We start from the raw sequence: 24492 nt of genomic DNA on the forward strand, positions 1-24492 counted from the left end.
AAACATTTATTTTCATGATATTTCATTTTGGCTTGGTTGCACAGCTCTTCCTGTGACCTTCAAGCGAGAACTTCAGGACCAGGCCTCGAAGGAGGGCGACACCGTGGTCTTCAGGTGTGAGCTGTCCAAGCCTGGCGCTCCCATCGAGTGGAGGAAGGGACGAGTGGTCCTGATGCACGGGGACAAATACGAGATGAAACAGGAAGGCAAATTCACCAAGCTGGTGATATCCAGTGTAGAGGAGAGTGATGCTGGGAAGTACACGTGCAAAAGCAAAGACTCTGAGTCAAGCGCTGAGCTCACTGTGAAAGGTAATATAAGGTTTGCCATTCACTAGGCATGCAAGGAACTCAGTGTAACTTGCCTCCTTTTTGATTGATGTAGGATATTTGTCAGCATATCTAAGCAGGTGTGTTTGTTTGTTTGTTTCTAGTTCCCCCCATCACTTTCAAAAAGAAGCTGGCTAACCAGGAGGTTGAGGAAGGAAACAGTATCACGTTGAGCTGCATGCTGTCGAAACCAGGCATCCCAGTAGAGTGGAGAAAGGGAGATGAGGTCCTCAAGTCTGGGCAGACCTACCAAATCATACAGAAAGACGCAACCATGGAACTCTTCATCAAGAAGGCACAGAAGGAAGACAGTGGTGTCTACAGCTGTGTGTGTGGAGACCAGAAAACCAAGGCCACCATTAAAATATTTGGTAGGAGGAAGCTTTTGTTCTCACACTTTATACTACACAACTCTTGTTACATAGTAACTATTTAGTACAGTGCAACATTATATACTCCAGAATAAAGTGGAAAGTGATATGTATAGTAAAACTAAGGCTGAAGGAAACACATTTGCTTAAGGTTGGCAATGCAGTTACAGAATATTAAAGTGATGTAGGAAACTGTTAGTAAATTTGGTACACTGTCCTTTATAGTGCATTCTATTACAATATGGCAAGAGCTCTGTTAATAAGGATTCATATCCCATCTTTGAAGTGTCCTAGCATAGTTGATTTTCTTCCTCAGCGATTCCTGTGACGTTCAAGCAAAGTCTGAAGAACCAGGAGGCCTCGGAGGGAGGAGTGGTGATCCTGAGGTGTGAGCTCTCCAAGGCCGGCGTCTCGGTGGAGTGGTGGAAAGGCGAAGACGAGATCCTGCCCAGTACCAAGTACGCGATTAAATACGAGGGTCAATTCGCTGAGCTGCAAATCAACAACGTGAAACCCAAGGATGTTGGGGAGTACAGCTGTGTGATTGGAGAGATGAGGACCACTGCAGAAGTAAATGTCAGGGGTAGGTGCAATAACATGGACAGGGCCATTTTGTAGTGAAACGTTCACCCAGAGGAGCAAAGAACCCATGTTTCATTTTGATTGTTACTTCTCTGTACACTGCCTAGGAGTGCAATTGAATGAGAGTATTTATGAACATGAACTACAGATTAAAAGCATTCCAGCTTAATTTGGTATTCAAGTTCCAGAAGCTTCCTAGGATTCAGTTGTCACAATTTCACGAGCTTTATTTGCCATTGTAACTGTACTTTATTGTCTACTGTCCATTCCCCCTGTAGCGGCTGCCTCTGTGTACTTTGAGAAGGAGCTGCAGGACCTGGAGGTCACTGAAGGAGAGTCTGTCACCCTAAGCTGTGAGCTCTCAAATCCCAACGCCCCAGTGATCTGGAAGAAGGACGCTGAAACGCTCAGCCAAGGGGCTAGGGTCTCCCTAGAGCAACAGGGCAACACACATGTGCTGGAGATCCGCCGGGTGAGGCCAGAGGATGCCGGAGTTTACACCTGTAACACGCGAGGCAAGGTGACCAGTGCGAAACTTAAGGTGAAAGGTAAGATAACATGCTTTTCTTTTGTAATGTGGCGTGTGTTAGGTTTGAGCTTTCCTTGAGCTGCCAACATATTGTGTGTCTAAATGTAGTTTCTCTGTTCATATGTCACACAGGTATGGTACTACAGTGAAATATAATTAAAGGCCAGTTTTCCTTGTATTATATAGATTGAGCATAGACTAAAAGCTTTTTTTCAGTGGAGATTTCTATTGAGGTTCTCTTTAAGTGTAGGACTAGGCTTAATCCATGTATTGGACACTGGCCCTAAATGTATACAGTAGTTATGAGTTGATACCACAAAGAACTGCATGGATCCTTTCCCTTCTCCTCCAGAAAATGTGAAGATAGTGTCAGGGCTACGCGACCTGAGTGTCACAGCTGGAGAGGACGCCCACTTCGTGTGTGAGGTTTCCCATGACGACTACGCTGATGGCGTGTGGTGGCTGGGCTCCACCGTCCTGCAGAGGAACGAGATGAACCAGATGAGCTGCCGAGGCCGGGAGCATCACCTGGTGCTCACCAGGGCCACCGCCGAGGAGGCCGGGATCGTGGCGTTTGCCGTGGGGAACGAGAGAACCTCAGCTCGCCTGCGTGTGCTAAGCAAACCCAAAGGTGAGGAAGTCCACAGGAAAATAGGATAAGCAGTGAGTTTGACATATTAAATGCAAGGGATTGGAAGATTCATGACCATCAGTACAAGATATCATTTTTCATTTTACATCTGTCATGCGATTGTGCTCTGTTTTTGAAAGTAACAACCATTCTGTCTCCATGGTCATAGTGTTAATCGAGCAGAAGTTGAAAGACACCACCATCTTCGAGGGAGGCACGGCCACTCTATCCTGTGTGACTTCTGACACGCGCACCCCAGTTGCATGGAAGCGGAAAAACGTGGTTCTCTTAGCGGGAGAAAAGTATGAGCTGCGTAAGGAAGGGAAACTGAACCTTCTGCTGATTCACAGTGTAGAAAAAGAAGACACTGGGCTATACACGTGTGACACTGGTGATATGCAGTGCAGCGCTACTCTCACTGTCAAAGGTAATATGGATTCCAGAGAAGTATCCTTTAGGTCTGACAAAGGTCATGAAGTGCCAAAGGTCGTGAACCACATGAAGCAAATTGCGAAACGCGTTGTTCACGCTAAAGTCAGCAAAATACACCCTCCAGTGTGCGATGTATACTACTTTTTTGACTTTTCAAAGGTCATGAAGTCTCTTGAACTCCATGCAACAGAGGGCATCGCTTGTCACTTGTAGATATTAGTAGTACTAATGTTGTATGCAAATACTACAGTAAGATGATCCATTCAGCAAATTCTCAAGATGACATGGAAGAGAAGCGCTACCATTTATTTGGTTTTTGTTTGGTTTCCTCAGAGCATCCCCTGCGTTTCCAAGAAGAGTTACAAGGCAAGGAGGTTGAGGAAGGCGACACAGTTCTCTTATGCTGTGAGCTCTCTAAGCCTGGCGTGCGGGTGGAATGGAGGAAGGGTCGTGTGCTGCTGAGACCTGGTGGCAAGTACGAGATGAAGCAGGATGGCTGTGAGCTGCAGCTGCGTATCCATGACGTCAGCGCGCAGGATAAGGGAGACTACACATGCTCCGCTGGAGATTTGCAAACTACTGCCATTGTCAAAGTGAAAGGTATGATCAAAGCTGTGACACAATAAATCACAGACAAGTGGACTTTCACAAATTTGTATAAGCTTCGGTGAAGTGCTTTACCATTTTCTAAGCAAAACTGACAGCAAGCACATCCAAGTAAATGTCTTTTTGTTCACAAAACGTACCCATTAGCCATTAGCAGTTCTTACAGACCACATAAAAGAATGTGCTTATTGGACTGAGGTCAGGAGTACACCTGATTTTATTTTAGTGAAGATAATGAGGTTCGCTCAACCATTTAATCAAACTCGTCAGCAAGACCAGAGCTAGGGCCTACTCACACTATGCCATCCGTACCATACCCGAGTAAGCTTGACCCGCAAAGTCCGGTTCCTTTGACCAGAGTAGCTCCGTACTGTACCCGGGCACAGTACCCTTATCCGTGCCCGGGTCCGCATGAGGTGGACTCGGGCACGGTACAGTTGGGCTTATGATCGCGCCTATGCAAAGATTCTAGAACACAGCAGCTGAACCGTGCCTGGATACAGTTTGATAGCATGCAGAGCGCGGACCAAGAACGGGAGAGAACCGTACTCCGGCATGATACAAGTGAACCGTGCCCAGTGTGCACACGCCCCTAATCTGCTAAAGAACTGCAGAAGAAGAGCTTATCACAGAACATGGAGTGTCTTTTACACCCTAAACCTGACATTTCAGAACTTTTGAAGGAACAATAAACGCACAAACATGAAGGAATAATATTCCATAAATATGACTGCTGAACCCAGGAGAACATTACAGAAGAAGTCAAAGACAGCTTAAGTCGAGTTGATCTGGCATTTACAGAAGACAGCTAAAGTTGTGGGCCTGATCTGAAAATCGCTTGGAAGAATTATGCAGTGCTGTAGATTAAGATAGATTATAGTAACAATATTTCTTTTCATGTGACTGAGAATTGAGAATGAAGAACATATGTATAGAGCCCTAGAACCCTGATGCAACTTTGCCTGCAGCTCCTGGTCTAGATTTGCTGAAGCTGTCAGCGTTCTTGTTGTCATGGTGAATGTAACACAGAGAACAGAAAGGGTTTGGGGTGTGTCGGTTTGATGTAGGGAACTGTTGATAGTAGAAAAAGGGGAACAATTCATCCAGGGTTATTTTAGTACTAGGTGTTGTCCTGCTGATCTATTTCTCTTAGTTACTCACTGAAAGCGCTGCTGTTAAGAGCAATGTTCCTGTATGCTGGTATAAAAGGTGTGCGACTTTATGGATGTTTGGGTAAGCAGGTAAATTCAGTTCTAGCTAAGTAAATAAATAAATAACAATGAGGCAACAGTTGAGTCTGCCTATGTTTTGTTTTGTTGTCGTTCTGGTTTATTAGTTCCATTCATCCAAGAGAATCTACAGATATACTGCATTTACCGTGTCACTGACAGTACTTGCTTTTCTGCTTTTCACCTAAACACTTTACTCCCATTCTGTTCACCCACTACATTTCATCATCATGTGTTTGTTTGTGTTTGACACAGTACTTTTTTACTCCCCTCATTTTACCCCCAGAGCATCCTCTTTTCTTCCGGGAGGAGTTGCAGAGCCAGAGGGTAGACGAGGGTGAGACAGTGGTCCTTTGCTGTGAGCTCTCTAAGCCTGGCGTGCCAGTGGAATGGAGGAAGGGTCGGGTGCTGCTGAGACCTGGTGGCAAGTACGAGATGAAGCAGGATGGCTGTGAGCTGCAGCTACGTATCCAGGACGTCAGCCCGCAGGATAAGGGAGACTACACATGCTCGGCTGGAGATCAGCAGACCACAGGCTCACTGAGAGTAAAAGGTAGAAGTATTCCAATGTCCTAAAGGGATCTGGTTTAGCTTATGTTACACAGCCCTATGCAGACTAATACAATATGACAGGTCGAGGCATTGGTGAACACCCACGCTTATGGCCAATTCTGACTTCGACGTGGCCAGGGAAAAGACAAAAATTGTTTCAGACATTTACAGCTTGGCGCCTCACTAAACAAAGTGATTACAAAATACACACTGGAAAGGAAAACATGGCACACCGCCTAGACCAGCTGTATGCATTGTCTCTGTTTCTACATGTAAGACAATCTTATGTCTGAATGTAAATAAGAATTTACAGTGAGTCTTATTCTGTCAGCGCCTTGGTCAGTTTTATCCTTTGCATCTAAACTAATGTTTATTTCAGAATGCACAGTTCCCTCCTAAATCCCTACACTTAGGGGGACTTTTTGTGTACAGTATGTTTGTGTATGTCTGATTAGTTATGCACCATGAACATGCTGACCCGATGTTTGTGTTTGGTTTTCTCCAGAGAAGCCCTTATTCTTCCAGGAAGAGCTGCAGAGCCAGGAAGTAGATGAGGGGGAGACGGTCCTCCTGTGCTGTGAGCTCTCTAAACCTGGCGTGCGGGTGGAATGGAGGAAGGGTCGTGTGCTGCTGAGACCTGGTGAGAAGTACGAGATGAAGCAGAATGGCTGTGAGCTGCAGCTGCATATCCATGACGTCAGCGCTCAGGATAAGGGAGACTACACATGCTCGGCTGGAGACCAGCAGACCACAGCCCAAGTCAGAGTTAAAGGTATGCTAATGGTTCCTTCATGCAAGTGTGCTGAAGGTCCCTGCTGGCTCGGACAGACCATGAATCCATTTGGGTATACACTGCTCTCACCCGTCCTCAACCTCGTGAAATTAAGTTAATAGTTTTTCATGTGCCAAAAAGTTAATCTCAAAGATAATGGCCCGCAACCTATAGTAACAGGAATAGGCACACAAAGCTATCTCATTTTAGAAGCGGGGCTGCTATTTGTCCACCCCAGATAGCATTTAACTCGGGCATGTATCCAGCAAATCTACTGTAGTCACTACTGCTGTCAGGGCCACCAAGATGCTTCCTATCAGTTCCTTATGTGGATAGTTTCACCATTAACATAAGTACTTAAAATGATCCACATATGCCCGTGTGAGTCAAAATATAGGCTCATGTTTTGAAAGACTTTAATGATGAAAATTAGATGATAGGACCAGGACAAATAAAAATAAAATGATTGTGAAACAAACTACCCTTTTATGCATATTACACTACTATTAAATGCTAAATCAGCATTCTCTCTCTCTGTGTACAGTATTGATTTGTTTAGCTGTAACAAAATGTTGGCACATTTTGCTCCTCCGTAATATTTCCAGGGTTGCTCTTTTTATTATTCCACCCTTGCTGTGCATGCCATGTTATGCCATCACTGTTTCTCTTGGGACCTGTCTTTTGCTTACTGGAGAATTGGAAACTCCATTGAAAATGTAAATGTGAGTCGACTCCATACAGAACATATTTCAGAATAAGAGAAAAGAGCAAAAACACATTTGGTGTAATTGTGGGATATTATATTGTCACCACTCACCAACTCCTTGAGGAGTTTTCTTTAAGGGGCCTGAAGAACTCCAAGAGTTGGACAACTCCAAGTGAAGGTCACTAAGACGACCTGTGTTTTCTTCGCCTGCTTGTGAAGTGAGCTGGCTCACTTAATTGTTCCCAAATTTCGATATTTTCTCTCCCCAGAAAACCCCCTGTTTTTTGAAAAAGAACTGCAGAGCCAGGAGGTTGAGGAGGGCGAGACAGTGGTCCTTTGCTGTGAGCTCTCTAAGCCTGGCGTGCCAGTGGAATGGAGGAAGGGTCGGGTGCTGCTTAGACCTGGTGGCAAGTACGAGATGAAGCAGGATGGCTGTGAGCTGCAGCTGCATATCCATGACGTCAGCCCGCAGGATAAGGGAGACTACAAGTGTGCGGCTGGAGACCAATACACCACAGCTTCAATCAGGGTGAAAGGTACTGTATAGCTCTTAACAGACCTCAGAGTGTAGGTGTGGGTTTGCTCCTCTTCCCAATAGACCCAATGGACATTTATTCTCCACGGGAGGCGGTTTGTTTATTCATTTAGTGTGTACCTACCTCGTCACTGAAGTCTTGAGTTCACTTAGTGAGATTCCAAGACATATATCACACCATAATGCATGAACCAGTTAACTTCTACTCTTACAGTATATAGTGGCTTCTGTGTAGATCACTTAAAGTAAATAAATATGTCTGCAATTCTTCTGTATGTATTACATTTTATATGTTCTGTTCATTTTCCCTTTCCCCCAATTTTGCTTCATGACAGTTCCTTGTATTTAAATGTCTGTCATTTTGCCATAACCACGGCAATCAGAGAGGACATCAACTCGCACACTTCTCCATTAACATAGCTGACCACTAATTTCCATGTATTAGCTGCCTGCAAGTTCTGCCAATCTAAAGACATGAAAGAACATTCTAATTTGCTTGAAATTGTTCGCATATTAATAGGCAACTCCATACTGTCCACACAGTAAAACTAGAAGAGAGGTTATCCAATTTTCTATCCCTCCCTATGCATGCAGCCAATCGCATCCACTCATTAGTCAACTCAGAACGACATAGAGCCAAGTCTGAGGTCTGACTTGATTAATGTTGGACTGTTAAATCAGACACAGCAAGACTCTGGTCATAAACCTTCCCATCAATAAAGTTACCACGTGCCAAGTATTATGTGAATACTTTCTGTTTAAATAGAATGATCCGATTTTCAGCAAATTGACTGACCTGATCTGCTCTGCTCTGATCTGATTTGATTCCCCCAGAGCACCCCCTGTTCTTCCAGGAAGAGCTGCAGAGCCAGGAAGTAGATGAGGGGGAGACGGTCCTGCTGTGCTGTGAGCTCTCTAAACCTGGCGTGCCGGTGGAATGGAGGAAGGGTCGTGTGCTGCTGAGACCTGGTGGGAAGTACGAGATGAAGCAGGATGGCTGTGAGCTGCAGCTGCGTATCCATGACGTCAGCCCGCAGGATAAGGGAGACTACACATGCTCCGCTGGAGATCAGCAGACCAAAGCCACTATAACAGTTAAAGGTAAAAATTTCTGGTCAAAATAATTTGGGACCTTAGTAATTCACCAAAAGTTTCCTGAATCTCAGGAAAATAGGCTTAGTGGTAACTGTGAGTAGTGGCACGACAAAGAATCAACAAAGGATAGCCTTTAATCAGAATACTTCATGCAGTTGCTTACCTCCTGTGTTTTCTGTTTTTTTAGAGTACCCCCTCTTCTTCCAAAAAGAACTGGAGAGCCTCGAGTCAAAGGAGGGTGAAACGATCTTCTTGAACTGTGAACTCTCTAAGCCTGGAATTCCAGTGCAGTGGAGGAAGGGTCGGGTTTTACTAAGGCCTGGTGGCAAGTATGAGATGAAGCACATTGATTGTGAGCTGCAGCTGTGTATCCATGATGTCAGCCCCCAGGATAAGGGAGAATACACATGCTCTACTGGGGATCAGCAGACAACTGCCTTTGTAAAAGTAAAAGGTACAATAATCTAAAACATCATACAATGCCATAAATATTGGGACCAAATATGTAATTTGTTAACGCTGTGGTTTGGCGTAATTTTTTTTTCTTTTTGTCTTTATATTTTTATAGGATCAAGTGATATATTTAGGTTATATCCTAATAATCCTATATCTTAAAATCCGAATCCCTGATATCTACACAACAGTACATTTATTCAGAGAGGAGATTACAAGCTTATGGAATGTAAATGCCTCATGTTGATGCAGCGTTCTCTGTTTTTGCAGAGGTGCCACTGGTCTTCCACAAAGAGCTCCAAAATCAAGAGGCAGAGGAGGGTGACACTCTCATTCTGTACTGTGAACTCTCTAAACCTGGAGTCACTGCGCAGTGGAAGAAGGAAAACGCTCCTCTGAGGTCTGGTTTAAAGTATGAAATCAAGCAAAATGGCTGTCAGCTAGAGCTACGAATCATTAATATTAACCCCCAGGATAAAGGGTGCTACACATGTTCTGCTGGTACTGTTCAAACCACAGCCTCTGTGGCAGTGAAAGAGGTCAGGCCTGTTCCTAAGGATGAGCCAAAATCTAAACCAGATACAGTTAAGCCTGGTGTCGCCCCTGCTAAACCTGTGGCTAAGGCAGGGAAAGTAGAACTGGAAAAGGAGACAGTGGTAAAGCAGCCTGAAACGGATGTCAGTGATAATAAAAAAGTGGATAAAGATCTCAGGAAGAAAACATTAACAAGGCAAAAAGTGGAAGATGACGGCGTGTCCAAGATTGAAGAGAGTAACTATGCCAAAGAGGAACCGACAGAACCAGCCCCTAAAGTGGTCTCAAGGTCTGTTGGACAGCAGAGGCAAGGTTCTGTCAGCATTCAAGATGAAGGCCTACGGGAGGCTGTCCTACCAAAAGAGGCGGTGAAAGAGCCCATCAAAGAGACCACCAAAGAGACCGCCAAAGAGACAGTCAAAGAGACCGCCAAAGAGACAGTCAAAGAGACCGCCAAAGAGACAGTCAAAGGTGCAGAACAGCTGCCTGTTCCTCCTAAAAGGAGAAGAAGTCTCAGACCTACAGAGGTTAAACATGAAGAGACAGCAAAAGGCAAAGAAACCATTAAGAGTCCTGTTGAAGTGACTGAAAACACTGCTGCAATTCAGAACAACAAAGTAGTGGTTAGCGCATCTACAGACAACAAAGATGAAATAACGGTATCTCCTCAGGAAAGCAAGGCACACATCAAGAGTCCTACCGAAGTGATCAAGGAACCCAGGAAAAGCGAGGAACCCACCAAAGAAATTACTGTCACAAAAGAAAGTGCTGTTTCCATCCAGACCAATCAAGAATCAGTCAAAACTGCTAAAAAGGGTATAGAGGAAATCACTGTCCCAGTTCGGAGAAGTAAGATGGCTGGACAGATATCACAAGAAGGCCCAGGAGAAACTACTGCTCTCATCCAGAAAAATGGGGAACCTAGCAAAGCTGCAGCAAACACTCCAGAGGAATACAGTGCTGCTGTACAGAAGAAAGATGAATCTAATAAGACTTTAAGAAGACCTTCAGAAGGACAAATACCTGCTGTTCAGAAGAACAACGAACCAGTTAAAACTACAACAGAATTACCAGAGGTGCCAACTGTTCCTGTTCGAAAGAACAAAGTATCAATTAAAGCAGCAGCAGCACCTCCTGAACAACCTGCTGCTTTTGTAGAGACAGACAAAAAAGCCATAACTGGCAAACAGCCTGTGGATGGAGAACCTACTGTTCAGAAAAACAAAGAACCCAACAAAATTGCAGCAAAAGATACAGTGGAATCCACTGTTCCTGTTCATAAGAATGGAGAACCTGTCAAACTTGCAACAGCTACAAAGGATGAATCCACCATTACTGTACAGAAAAACAAAGAACCCACTAAAATTTCAACCAGACATCCAGAGGAATCCATTGTTTCTTTGCAGAAGAATGGAGAACCCATCAAGCCTGGAACAACGCCTAAAGAAAATTCCATTATTCCTGTGCAGGAGAACAAAGAACCAACCAAAACTGGAGCAAGACATCCAGAGGAATCCATTGTTTCTATACAGAAGGATGAAGAACCCATCAAGCCAAGTACAACACCTAAAGAAGAATCCATTATTCCTGTGCAGCAGAACAATGAACCTATCAAAACCGCACAACAAACTCCAGAAGAGTCTAAACCTGTTCAGATAAACAAGCAACCCATTGTAATTTCAGCAGGACACAAAGAGGAAGCTATAATTTCAGAGCAACAATTGACTGAGCTTGAAGAACAGAAAGCATCAAGCATAGACATAAATGTAGAGGAGGAACCAGAGATGCTGGAAGCAGCCATCAAGATCCAAGCAGTGTTCAAGGGCTACAAGACTCGCAAGGACATGCGGCCTGTCTTCAAAGAAGTGTTCAAGAACCAAAGTGTGGAGTTAAATGGCACCATTCGTCTTCAGTGTATTGCAGAGGGTAAGCCCAATACAGTGCGTTGGTTGAAAGATGGTGAGGAGATCAGACCAAGCACACGCTTCCATATCAAGAAGCAAGATGATGGTTCCTGCTCACTGATAATTGACAATGTAACCCAGAAGGACACAGGAGTATACACATGTGAAGCAGTAAACAAGTTTGGAACTATAAGCTACAATGGAAATGTAACAGTTGAGACCTCTCCAAGGCCTATTCCACAAGTTCTTGTAAAACCAGCTACTGCCTTAGTTCCTGAAATTGGAACCGAATCGGAACTAGAACCTGTATCGGGACCTTTAAGACTGGAAGGAGGCTCCTTGAGACAGGTGTATGATCTCCCAAAGGTTGACCAACATGTTGGAGCCAAAGAAAAACGCAGAAGTCTTATTTCAGCGAGCTCTGGTGAGTTCACTTACAGCAATATTAATTTTCTAGTTTGTTATTTGTAACTCTCTTGAATAGGCCTAATTGACATAAAGTGCTGTATGTACAGTATGTATGTATGTATGTCCATGTTAGTTCAAATTGTCTCTGTACTCATTGGTTCTATTTTCCCTAGTGTCCTGTCCCTCTGATTACGACACAGCACCAGATGGGGCAGAATCCCTGTCTGACTTTGGCTCCAGAGACTTCCCAATCAAGTGAGAAAGCAATAAACAGATCTGTTGTACCTGACATTAATATAAACTACTTAACACTTAACACTTATGGTATATTAACAGAGAAAAAGCGTTGAAGCAGGCACCATCAGGCAGTGAGCTGCCAGAAACTACTGAAGAGCTTCCAAGCATCGATCTTCAACCCCAAAAGCCTTCCTCACAGCTTCAAATCCAGGGTTAGTAAACACCCTTTGGCTTCTTAAAGGATAACTAATAATTTATGAGCATATTCAATTGTTTTGTTTGGCAAGAACATGCTAAACTGTTAAAAAAACTGTTTAAAAAAACAACAATAATGGAAACATGACTTTTAACTAAAATATATCGCAGTATTGTAGATGTTTTTGGCTTGTGGGTTGATTTGAAATGTAACTGTTCTGTATCTCATTCACTTTTTTAAAATAGTGCAATCACCTTTCCTCCCGTGGTATTAGCTCAGTTAGTAAACCAATGATGTAAAGCAAGCTATCACTAGTTCTCTATGTAGGATAAGACAACGCTAAAAATGGAATATGATTTTTTTTTCTTATGACATAGATGTCAGAAAAGTCTTTGCACCATACCACGAGAATGATAATTCATTACACTTCCCTATATGTCTGTAATTCCTTCATGTTGGTGTATTCTCAGCAGGTGGTATTGCTGTGAGCAGGAGCCCCTCTCCAAAATACTCACCTTCCCATAAGCCATCTGCCAATGAGTCCCTCTCAGAATCCGACGGAGAGGAAGACAGAGGAGAGGTACAGTTGGGCTCAAGTCAGGGCGCTGCTAAACATTTTGGGTCCAATGAAATTATATAATATTTGGCCTTCCAAATAATAATAATTATCCTTTATAATTTTCATGACATAATTGAGCTGTCACTTTAGCTGAATGGGCCCCCCTGTCAATGCAGGACTAGGAATCATCACCCCACCCCCTACAGCCACCTATTATGCCATCCCTGACTCACATAATTTATTAGTATTAAACATTTTTGTAGTGGTTATACTGTCTATTTTTCACTAGGTTTCACTAGGTTAAACTGTAGTACTGATTAATCATTTATTTCTGCTAATGTTGTGCAGATATTTGATATCTATGTGGCCAAATGTGATTGCAACCCCACTGGTGGTCACAAGGAGACCTTTGTGCTGAAAGAGGGGCAATATGTGGAGGTTCTGGACTCTGTGCATCCCACACGTTGGTTGGTGCGCACCAAACCGACCAAAATCACTCCAGCGCGCCAAGGCTGGGTGTCACCAGCATACCTGGAAAAGAGGGGAAGGGTATGATGGAAACTCACTCACACTCACATTTTCTGAATTTGTTATATTATATATTTTTCATGCTTTAATGATTGAATTGGTATATTTATGTTGATTAAAGTTGATTGAACACAGCACAGTATGAACATTGTAAGAATTTTCAAATAAGTCCGCACTTTGACATGTGCTAAATCATTAGGGACGCTTTCAGAAACAGTCATGTTATGGTTTAGGATCATGTTTGGTACAAAATGAAAATTACTGATACTTCTGTTTTTTCTACAGGAGCCATTTTCAATGTTATTAGAGCCACAGCTGTATGAGAAAGCGGGAAGGGAACCCACCAAGGATGAATTCAAGAACACTGTGAGGTGAGTGAAAATAATATATGAAACATATGCATAACTAAATATACATATCACTGTATGATTTGTTGTGGGAACTCAGATTGAATTGTCTTGGTAAGGGAGTTTTTTTTTTCCTAGTATTTGCTTAGGAGATTCTTATCTGGCGTATCTAACACATTCATCATCTCTCACACCTAAATTTACATCCCATCAGAACATTTTCTTGAATAATTTAAGAAGCATTTACGTTACACCCAAAAGTAAAGCTTCTCTTCCCTTGTCTTGGTATGCATGATCAGTGCCAAGGTCTGTGTTTGTTATCTGAGTTATAGCTTTGGGTGGACAAGCTAAGAACATGTTTTAATTGCTGATCAATAGCATTCTCATGCCAGTAGTTAGGAGACCATGGTAGCCTAACATACTTAGATCAGGGAATCCTTGACCTGGTCTGTAATTTTGCAGACAAACACCAAGTTATTTTACAACATGACAGAAAGTATGTGACTGGTGTGAAATGGAAAACATTGTACTGGGCTGCTCCCTAGTGACAAAAAAGCACATTCACAACATATCAACTAGATGTACCACTCTGCTGTACATCTAGTTATCTCCAGTGTGATGTTTAAAATCATGTGAGTGAGACCTGTGTGATGTCTCTGTGGTCCCTGTAGTGAGCTGATCCAGGGCCTGCTCAGTGGAGAGGAAGAGTTTGTGAGGGAGCTGAGTTTCTTCGTGTCCCACCATCTGCGTTTTATAGAGACCAGCTCCAAGGTGCCTCTCACCATTTTCAGCCAGAAGGAGTACATGTTCCGCAACATCAAAGAGATCACAAACTTCCATGAGAGGTAATGCTTGTTATTTATTGTGATTTTCAGTTTTTCACTTTGTTGTTGTTCCTGGTGTCAACGAGAATTGAGGTGAACAGTGGAATGATGGATGAAAAGTGTTCCATCAAGTGCCAAAACGCTCCCCAGTGTCTTCATGGATGAAAGGTTTCAGGCCGCATATCCTGAAACGTAGCCTAACCAATCAAAGAATTACACTGGTGCTTACTTTCGGATCTTTGTACTGTGCACAACCTCCTACGTGGTGCCACAGGGTATTTGTTATTGTGTAACTTTAGAAAATCTTTTGCCACAGAGATTTGTCAAATCCCCTTTCTGGCTTGCTTCTCCCTACATTTTTGTGAGCTCAGGCTAAAACATGTCTGCACTTAAGTCTCTCCTCCTCTCATGTGTTTGGGTCTTTGTCCTGTTGTGATTAATAGGGTATGTCTGATGTCCCCCACAGGTCAGTTCTTCCTAAGCTTATGGAGTGTTCCACAGACGATGATGTGGCTATGTGCTTTGTGAGCCAAGCGTCCGACTTTGAGAAGTACCTTCAATACATTGTGGGCCAGTCCCAAGCTGAGGCCTGCCTCAATGAAAAGAACACTCAGCACTTCTTCCAGGTAATGTGACAGAACACCATCTATAATGTACATTTATTCATTTAGCAGGTGATTAAACATTTTTAAAGCAAGCTTTTAAAGCAAATTGCAGTACAGCTGTACACTACAGCTGTAGTACAGAAATACAGTGTCATCAGTTATATGTACTCTATGAGATGAAACCATTATTATATCGATAGCTTGTTGCCCTACAACCTGAACACTTAGAGTACATTATCTATCATCAAATGAGCATTTTGTGCAACAGTCATATTATTTGAGGAAAAAGCCATCATACCGCTACTGATGCTTTCTGTTTCTCTTTGTTGTGAAACTCCAGAAATACCAGGAGACTGAGTTGGCACGCCGACATACCGAGGTACTAAGTGTCAGCACTTATTTACAGAGGCCACTGGAAAGGATAGAGATGTACAAGTCCCTGCTGAAGGTATGCTTTCATGAGAGAGAACTCTTTGAGCATTTTGAGCATCATCAAAGACTAGATTTCAGATGAAACATCATGATCTCATGCACCTCATATTTGAAACAGCTGATACGTTTGGTAGATTTCCGTTATTTGAGTCAAATTTAGTTGAGCGGCTAAGTATCGGATTGGTTTAATTTTCGCATAGAGCATGAAACTTGGCACAAGGGGTACTACTGCCTGCACTTTTTTAAATTCACTTGGGGTATTAGTATCCCTGGCCTGTGCCAAGTTTCATGCTTTCTGCATTTTTCCTAAACTGCTGCACTAATTATATTGTTGAATCATAAGCACACATTTATACTCATCAGATATTTCGCTGGATTTTAATTATTTATAGGAGCTCATAAGGAACAAGGCCAAGTTTAAGCGAAGCTGCTGTCTGCTGGAGGATGCATTTTCTGTGGTGTCCAGTCTGCCCTGGCGTGCTGAGAACATGGAACAGGTGGCCATGATAGAGAATTACCCCGCCCCACTGAGTGGACTTGGAGAACCCATTCGTCAGGTAGTGATGGGTGGATGGATGGATTCATTACCATACAACACTTTTCATTACCATACACAGCTTTTGTCGATGCAAAATGAAGACGTATAATGATGCAATTATCATTCTAAATACAGCTCTGTATTTCAGCTCTTTTTATGTATTTTTTATGTTTTAAATATTTTTGGAAACACCTCAAACAAATCAACATACACAGAATAGTAAAGAGCAGTTGCCAACAGTCATGCTTCAGTTATACATGCCATTATTGTATGCTTAGAAGCATTTACATTTTTCATGACATAACTGTTGACAGTGCCTTTCAAATAGAAAATTTGCATTTTGCTATATGCCACTGTTCTCCTCACACTTTGAGAAGAATCCTTTTTTCTTACTATTTGACGAAAGCCACACACTGTGTGACTGCAGTGTAGGCTAATCAAGTTTTGCATTATTGTGGATGTATTTGGATTTTGCACAGCAAAGAAAATGCACATAATCACCTTTCAACAAGTCAGTGCGTTGTTTAAAATTGGATCCAGAGTCTTTGTTTTATTCTGTGTTCTCTGTCATCATGACAGGGCCCGTTTACAGTGTGGGAGGAGTCACCTGGAACCAAGCTATCATTCCGCGGCCAACAACGTCACGTCTTCCTCTTCAAAGACTGCGTCATCTTCTGCAAGCTCAAGAAAGACCCTGACACACACGGTGACACCTACATATTCAAAAACAAGATGAAGGTATAAGGGAATGAGGGGCCACTGGGTATACAGAGCTGTCTACAATGTGAAATTTGAAGTTTGAAATGCCTAGCTTACAAATATGAATTTTACAGTCTGAAGTCTACATTCCTCAGGCTAAAAGAAGCTCTGAGCAGGCTGATTTAGGAGCCATTTCTTTGTTAAGAGCTGCTATTAAACATAACAGGCATTAATGTGGACGAACCCTAACTGCTAAGACTATTTCTTTCTAGTTATATCTCAGTATGAGTTTTGAGGTATGACTTTAGGCATGTTTATTTCTCTATTGTGTGTGTTGTGTGTGTGTGTGTGTGTGTGTGTGTGTGTGTGTGTATGTGTGTGTGTGTGTGTGTGTGTGTGTGTGTGTGTGTGTGTCTGCTCAGCTGGGTGATATTGAGGTGAAGGAGTCTGTGGAAGGAGATGAGCGGGCCTGGGGTCTATGGCACGAGCACCGCGGCACCGTACGCAAGGTCACCCTGCAGTCACGCTCCGTCCTCCTCAAACTGTCCTGGCTCAAGGACCTGAGAGAGCTGCGCCAGTGCAGCTGCCTCCCCTCGCGCTGTGAGTCACTTCTCATTGTTCTCAGCTCGGCCTTTTGGTACCAAATATTCCATGCGCAACAATGCCCCGTCTTCAAAATAATACATTATCTTGTTATAGCAGTTATATCAGAACTATAAAACTTAATCTGTTTTAGAATAAACCAGTTATATTAATTTGGGCCATGGCATTCTGAAAGCTTGTATAATCAGTTGTGACTATATGTTTGATCAGGTGCACCTCACTTTGACCTACTACTGGGCGACTGCACCACCAAACTCGGGCAGACAGTCAAATTGTCCTGCAAGGTCACAGGATCTCCTAGACCGGAAGTCACCTGGTACAAAGGTAATTATGAGCCATAAACATTCTCTCTCAAATTGAAACATATTCTTGGCATTTAAAGTGTATTGAGTTAGAAAATAAATAGAAATTTAGCAGTGATAATCTACAGTATGGCCTTTCAATCTGAATGGAATATATATGTTTTTCTTTTTTTTTTCATACAAACGGTAGTGCAGCTCATTGACCCTCTGGTTTAATTTGTGTTGTGTTTTGTGGTGGACATGTCTGTAGATGGCCAGGCTGTGGAGGTGGATGAGCAGCACATGGTCTCTGAGAGCAACACTGGCTCCTGCTGTCTGGTGTTGACTGGGGTCAGCATGGAGGACTCGGGCCAGTACATGTGCTACGCCACCAGCTGCATGGGGAATGCCAGCACCCTGGCAAAGATTGTGGTGGATGGTGAGTTTTAACACAAAACATAACAACAAAAACAACTTGCATTTATACAGTATAGCCCTCTATCAAGTCACCCAAAGCGCTGAAGGGGGAACCTCACTAACCACCACCAATACAAAACACAATCTCTTGTATGCCAAATTTACACTTGTTCCCAAATGTACAAACGTTTAAATACAAAAAATGTTTGATATCTGTGGGGAATCTGTGGAGAAATCTTCTGCTTTAATCTTCTGTGGGCAGTTACTGCCCATGCATGCACATTATGCAGCAAAATATTTCTGAAATGAATACAGAACGTCTTTGTGTGTTTTGTATTGCAGTGCCTCCTAGCTTCAAGATTAAACTTCAGAATGTTCAGCTAGACATTGGGAAGGATGTCCAGTTCCAGTGTTCTACACTATGCACTCCTTTACCCAGAATAAGGTATTTCATTGCATTGAGAAAATTAAGTGAGTTTTTAAATATCCCTAGGGATATTAAGTTCAAGGATTTTTTTGTTTTTCAAGTAAATCACAATTGTCATACTTTTCTAGACTTTGTTTTGTGTGTATGGCCTTTTATTCTTCCAGAAAAATAATAACCACTCTCTGATTCACTACTAATGATGTACCTCTGATCAGAATTTCAGATTTCAGAATTAATTTCAGAATTTTTGAGATAGTTAAGATTCTATGAATGTTTGGTTGTATTAGGTGGTTCAAAAACAGTAAGCTCTTGGAGAACCAGAAGAAGTACCAGATTGACTGTGACCCCCAGACTGGAGTACTCACACTGACCATAAAGAGGGCTGGGAAGGTAGACCTGGGGCTTTACGAGTGTGAGGTACGGACGGACACATCTGTTTTTCATTGTACTTTACTACTTTAGTCAATGTGAATTTTGCTACATTACAAGATATTTTGTGTGTATTACTTATGCTGCGTGGTTGTTCTCCTTCCTTTTGCCTGCCAAAGCTGTGGAATAAAATCGGAAGTGCCAAGTGCAAAGCTGAACTTTGCCGTCCACCTGCCACTCCCATGGAACCCGTCCCAGAGAAAGCTCCACCAGTCTCTGCCAAAGGTAGGAGAGGAGCATAGAGTCAAGGTAAAAGTTCATGCTGACCATGCATTCCAACCAGTGGTCCCTGAGGTGCAACTGGCACAGCTGGTAGATTCCCAGGAAACACACATAGGCTTCTAGTGAGAATGTGTATTTGTGCTTAAGTGACTTTAAATAATAGAGTCTACTAAATGAGACTATCATATAAGAGTGAGCAAAGGTAGAGGACATGAAGCTAGTTAATACACAAATAAGTGCATGACCTTAAGAAAGGTCAGAGATGTAAGCAAGTTCACATTCATTGCAACACCAGAAAGAGTAGAAATATCAGCACTGAAGCCAGCATGGAACGAGGAACATTCAGAAGCTTTTCCAAACTCTCCAAGCGGACTCGACTGAACACATGCCAATGTCACCCTTCAGCCTATTTTTTTATCCCGGGCAAGTTCACATTTTTTGCAACACCAGGAAGAGTAGAAGCAGCCTGCACTGAAAGCCAGCGTGAAAGCAAGGAAGGAGCATTCAGAGGACTCGACTGAGCACATGCCACGTCATCCTTCAAACCCATATTTTACCCCCATGTCCTTTCCACCTTCTCCGCCTTCTCCACCATCGCGTGAGATACGTAAGAGATCCTGGCGGTTGTCTGTCATGACTCAGTTTCCCTCCCATCCCACCTAACCCCTGTTTTGTGAAAACCATAAACGCCGAAAACAACAGTGTCTGCCTTCCACTGAACACTGAACACATTTATTTCATTACATATTAATGAAAGAAACCTCCATTTATTTTTAAGTTGTTTTTGCCATGCCGTGCTACTTTTCCCTTTGTTTCCTACTCAAACGTCCAATTTCTGGATCAGGAATTGGACTCTATCGAGTAATTTTCCTTCGATGTGGCTGATCATGGTTGGATTTCCAAAAGCTTTTCATATTTTCCAAAAACAGTCCATCACTCATTTTTAGTAAATCATTTACTGGAAGGTCTTCATTAGATCTTTATCATCATCATAACTGTTTCTCTTTGAATCTCATAATAGTCTCATTTCATTCTAGTATTTCACAAGGACATGAATGTCATTCAGTCCAAACAATCAAATCACTTCTGTGTAGTTCAGAATGTATGTTGTTGTGTCCATTGTACTGTGTTCATATTCATGCATGTAAATAGATAGTGCCCATGTCTCAGATAACGCTCCAGATAGTTGGAGTTGACTCCTCAAAAGAATCCTCATGCTCCATTACATGTATGCCATGACTATCATCATTCATTGGTTCCTCTCAAGAGCCAGGCGATACACTTATGCCTGATAAGTGGTTAATCAGTAGCTTTTGGACACGTGTCAATCATGTGAACCCCCCCCCTCCCCCACATGCACCCACCCTCTCTCTAATATCATGCCTCTTCATCCTACTTCCTTCCTCTTTTAGTCCCAGAACAGGAGACTAAAGGGCCAAACCAAGCCATCCTCATGTAAGTGTGTCATCCTGTCACGTTGTAGGCCTACACACGCACACGCACACACTCACACACACACACACACACACACACACACACACACACACACACACACACACCTGGTGCATGCTGTATGTGTCGTCCTGTCTCTCCTGTCCCAAACTGGTGCATGTCCACCACATGTCCATATGTCCACATACCTTCTCTGTCTCACCCTACCCAAATGAGCTGGCCATGTGCTTGGTCTCGAGTGGACCCCTACTGGGCCTCCCCTAAAAAAGGTCTTGCGCCTGGCACCTCTCACAGTGATTAAAGCAGAAGGCAGTTTAATGTGTGTGACTGACGTTACTTGTGCCTCGTGACACATGCATTGCCTTGAGCCTGTATCACCAAAGGTAAGTCTGACCTTTCCTATTTTGACTCTGCTTAAGGATTATACCAGCAGGTTATGGTGTTTATGGCAGGTAATTGTCTGTCAAGCTAAAATTAATGTTTGAAATAAGTGTGTTTAGGGTATTGGGGAAGGTGGTGATTTTTCATTTCAGTGACAGTTACAGTGTTTTAATCCATTGATCGTTCATGACATTTGCGTAATTGGAAAACATTGGTCAGGAGTCCACTTAAAAGTGTGAAGTGGTCCTTTCTTTAGCTGTCACCAATATGAGGTGGTCATCATGTCTGATCCTGTAGAACCAGAGGCGGAATCCGAGACCTGGTCCGGCTCCCTGGTGAAGAACTGGTTCCAGATGGACTTGACCCCCTCTGGCATCTGCAAAATGCTCTTCCAGCCCGGCTACGCTGAACCGTGAGTGTGTGGAGTGTGTTTATTTTTTACACTATTGGCCACTTAGGAGAGTCATTAGAAAACCATGCGACCTGAAGTTGAATGATTTTGAATGTGAATTTGACGTTGACTTCATCCTGAAACTTGGTGTTTAAGTCAGGTGTCTAGTGGCTAGATCTTGAGAGGAGTTATGAAACAGCAACTGTTTGCTTCTCCGTTGTCTTTGCAGAGCTACTGCAAGCACAGGGGGAGCTGGGCCCAAGCAGAAGAAGAACATGGCTCCGAAGAAGGCTGAAACAGTGTCAAAAAAGGCTGAAACTGTGACTAAAAAGCCTGCAGCGGTTGCTGAGACGGTTGCTGTCGCTGACAAAGAGGAGGAAATAGAGACAGGTGTGTGCTCTACGTGTGCGTGTCTGTCTGAACAGGCTGTGCTTTAGTGGTTTAGTATTTTGGTAGGTTAATGGAGATAATGTTGTTTTTTTTCTCAGATCCACCCTCCATCCAGGTTCCCATAGAGGATCAGTGTGTGAAACTCGGACAGCCTGCAAGTTTCACTACTATCATTACAGGACAGCCTCAACCAGAGATTTACTGGCTTAAGGTGCAGAACTGTTACAGTAGAACCATTCTCATTCCTATACACAACATATTGCAGCATAAATAATAACCGCAGCATAAATCAATAATCTAAAGACCATACATAATAATACCACTTCAGCAATATGACCATACCTGTGTGCACAATTTTGCTGCACAAGTTAACATTATCTATAGGTCTATTAATAAAACTACTTTTATAATAGGGTAACATCAGGAAAGACGAAGAACATTTATAACTAAGTCCTTGATTCTGCATAAAACCTATTCCCTCTATGATATACATCTGTCTGTCAGAAGTCGTATCTGTGTGTTGATCATGCTCTGTGTTTCTGAAGGATGGAATGGAGGTGCTGCCCAGTGAGAATGTGGAGATGGTGTTCTTTGGGGCGCGGAGCTCTCTGAATGTGTTTAGTGTGACGCGGGAGGACTGTGGCACGTACACCTGTGAGGCGGAGAACAGTACGGGCCTGGTGGACTGCCATGCCCAGCTCACGCTGGAGTCGGAGGGTACGGCTCAGGGCTTGACTAGTCACTGGACAGCAAACTCAATTGACTTTAAAGTTTTGTATTTGTCCAACAATAAATGTAAACATGTAAAACTAGACTCGACCACATGCATGCAAATGAGGTGTCGCGAAAAGGGGAAAAGACATTCTAAAGTTACTCCAAAGGACCATGCAGACCTATTGTATCTGAAATGAAGTTAAACGATAATAAAAAAAAAAATACCACTACATTGTAATACTGTCCAACTCTCTTCAGTCCCAGAGGTAGCAACATTGGAGGGGACAGAGGTGGAATTGGGCAGAAGAAAGCTGCTCTCAGTCTATGAAGTCCATGATGAGATAGGAAGGCAAGTGTCCTTATTACACAGTTTTTGTATCATTAAATTACATTTTGGATAGTATTCCTTAAATACTCTATATAATGATCACAGACAAATGGGGGTTACATTAGTGCTGTACTTAAAATATTATGTCTCTGGTTCAGGGGCACGTTTGGAGTGGTAAAGAAAGTGTCTCACCGGGCGACAGGAGAACCCTTTGCTGCAAAGTTCTTGCCTCTGAAGAGCAGCACAAGAACCAGGGCCTTTCAGGAGAGGGACTTACTCTCTCGCATTGCCCACCCCAGAGTGGCCTGCCTCCTGGACTTCTTTGTTACCCGACGCACTCTGGTTCTGGTTACAGAAATGTACATATGAATACAAGCTGCTATTATTGTCAATGTGCAGTGCAGGAGTGTCAGAACAATGATATGATGAATGTGACGGTGTGTTTAAGGTCATTTATTTTTGCTTACAGGTGTTCTTCTCAGGGACTTCTTGACCATTTATTGATGAAAGGGTCTGTAAAGGAAACAGAGGTAAGGTCTTTCGCTTTGTTTTTATTATTTGTTTTATAATGTACAGTATATATTTGCTTGGTGAGCACATGTTCATGATAATCATATTTATTTGTGTGCACTAGGTTCAGATGTTTATTCAGCAAGTTCTGGAGGGCATTGCTCATATTCACAGTCTAAGCATCCTGCATTTGGATATTAAAGTGAGTTTTATTGTGTTGTATTACTGTGTTATGTTTCAAAACAGGGAAAGAAACATGATGTAAACATATACGTGTATGTGTATTCCTTGAAAATTAACTGAGAACACCACTATATGAAAAACAGTTTGACACAGTACTTTTTACACCCCTTCATGTCATATTCACCCTCTTGTCATTCCCACTCCAGACTGACAACATCCTGTTGGTATCTCCAGCCAGAGAGGAGGTGAAGATCATTGACTTTGGATTCTGCCAGGAGATAGACTCATCCAGGCACCAGTACAGCAAGTTTGGAACTCCTGAGTTTGTGGCACCAGAAGTTGTCCACCAGGAACCTGTGACAACAGGAACCGACATTTGGTAAAATTATCTGTTTTACTGAGTAACAACTACTGTAGATGATCACATAATCCCAAGCAAACTATTCTTTATGCCACAAATAATGACATTGAATTCCTCTCCTCTAGGGCTCTGGGTGTTGTGGCTTACTTATGGTAAGTACAAATCAATGAAAGTGTGTAAATACACCCACATGCTCTTTTCTAATGATTCAACTGAGGTCAGGAGCATGGTGTTTTCTATTTGAGCAGTCTCTGGTAGTGGCGTGATGTGTGCGGTGTCTTGTCATGTCTATGCAGTCTGACGTGCCATTGCCCGTTTTTCGGAGAGAACGATCGGGCGACCCTCATGAGAGTTGCAGAGGGAACTCTGTTTTGGGACACCCCAGAGGTGACGTGCAGGAGTCCGGAGGCTCAGGATTTCCTTCGCAAAGTGCTCCACCCAGTTCCAGAGTGAGTCCAAGACTCCTTGTGTGTGTGTGTGTGTGTGTGTGTGTGTGTGTGTGTGTGTGTGTGTGTGTGTGTGTGTGTGTGTGTGTGAGTGTGTGTGTGTGTGTGTGTGTGTGTGTGTTGGGGGGGTTGTGTTATGTTTGTGTTATGATTATATCTTATTCATTTGTCAGTGAAAGCTATGCTGATTTTCCATTGCTACAATATCTACAATGGACAAATAAGATGTATGTTTTTCTTAGAATGCGACCATCAGCCTTTGAATGCTTGTCTCATGAGTGGTTTCTGGTAAGTACCTTTAACTGTCTTGACCATAGTAAACTC

The 24492-nt window shown here is 42.9% G+C and overlaps 1 protein-coding gene across 1 annotated transcript in view; it reads left to right on the forward strand.

The window, feature by feature from the left end:
* obscna (obscurin, cytoskeletal calmodulin and titin-interacting RhoGEF a) overlaps positions 1 to 24492 on the forward strand; it is a 49303-nt gene that overhangs the window by 15579 nt on the left and 9232 nt on the right. The window contains exons 23-63 of the mRNA XM_076278581.1: positions 45 to 311; positions 434 to 700; positions 1017 to 1283; positions 1561 to 1830; positions 2164 to 2442; positions 2612 to 2869; positions 3208 to 3474; positions 4996 to 5262; positions 5767 to 6033; positions 7009 to 7275; positions 8109 to 8375; positions 8557 to 8823; positions 9093 to 11684; positions 11842 to 11923; positions 12005 to 12117; positions 12572 to 12681; positions 13009 to 13209; positions 13474 to 13559; positions 14207 to 14380; positions 14826 to 14985; positions 15305 to 15412; positions 15789 to 15953; positions 16514 to 16672; positions 17056 to 17233; positions 17447 to 17560; positions 17789 to 17956; positions 18277 to 18379; positions 18649 to 18778; positions 18910 to 19015; positions 21143 to 21257; positions 21466 to 21626; positions 21725 to 21837; positions 22172 to 22343; positions 22599 to 22689; positions 22827 to 23027; positions 23138 to 23198; positions 23303 to 23380; positions 23568 to 23740; positions 23848 to 23874; positions 24019 to 24171; positions 24411 to 24456. Of these exons, the coding sequence (XP_076134696.1) occupies positions 45 to 311; positions 434 to 700; positions 1017 to 1283; positions 1561 to 1830; positions 2164 to 2442; positions 2612 to 2869; positions 3208 to 3474; positions 4996 to 5262; positions 5767 to 6033; positions 7009 to 7275; positions 8109 to 8375; positions 8557 to 8823; positions 9093 to 11684; positions 11842 to 11923; positions 12005 to 12117; positions 12572 to 12681; positions 13009 to 13209; positions 13474 to 13559; positions 14207 to 14380; positions 14826 to 14985; positions 15305 to 15412; positions 15789 to 15953; positions 16514 to 16672; positions 17056 to 17233; positions 17447 to 17560; positions 17789 to 17956; positions 18277 to 18379; positions 18649 to 18778; positions 18910 to 19015; positions 21143 to 21257; positions 21466 to 21626; positions 21725 to 21837; positions 22172 to 22343; positions 22599 to 22689; positions 22827 to 23027; positions 23138 to 23198; positions 23303 to 23380; positions 23568 to 23740; positions 23848 to 23874; positions 24019 to 24171; positions 24411 to 24456 (9350 nt within the window). The remainder of the gene's footprint in view (positions 1 to 44; positions 312 to 433; positions 701 to 1016; positions 1284 to 1560; positions 1831 to 2163; positions 2443 to 2611; positions 2870 to 3207; positions 3475 to 4995; positions 5263 to 5766; positions 6034 to 7008; positions 7276 to 8108; positions 8376 to 8556; positions 8824 to 9092; positions 11685 to 11841; positions 11924 to 12004; positions 12118 to 12571; positions 12682 to 13008; positions 13210 to 13473; positions 13560 to 14206; positions 14381 to 14825; positions 14986 to 15304; positions 15413 to 15788; positions 15954 to 16513; positions 16673 to 17055; positions 17234 to 17446; positions 17561 to 17788; positions 17957 to 18276; positions 18380 to 18648; positions 18779 to 18909; positions 19016 to 21142; positions 21258 to 21465; positions 21627 to 21724; positions 21838 to 22171; positions 22344 to 22598; positions 22690 to 22826; positions 23028 to 23137; positions 23199 to 23302; positions 23381 to 23567; positions 23741 to 23847; positions 23875 to 24018; positions 24172 to 24410; positions 24457 to 24492) is intronic.

Source organism: Alosa pseudoharengus, unplaced genomic scaffold (assembly GCF_046254945.1).
Source record: "Alosa pseudoharengus isolate Yale_2024_CS ecotype anadromous, Long Island Sound unplaced genomic scaffold, YU_APseudo_1.1 YU_APseudo_1.1_scf_11, whole genome shotgun sequence".
NCBI classification, from domain to species: Eukaryota; Metazoa; Chordata; class Actinopteri; order Clupeiformes; family Clupeidae; genus Alosa; species Alosa pseudoharengus.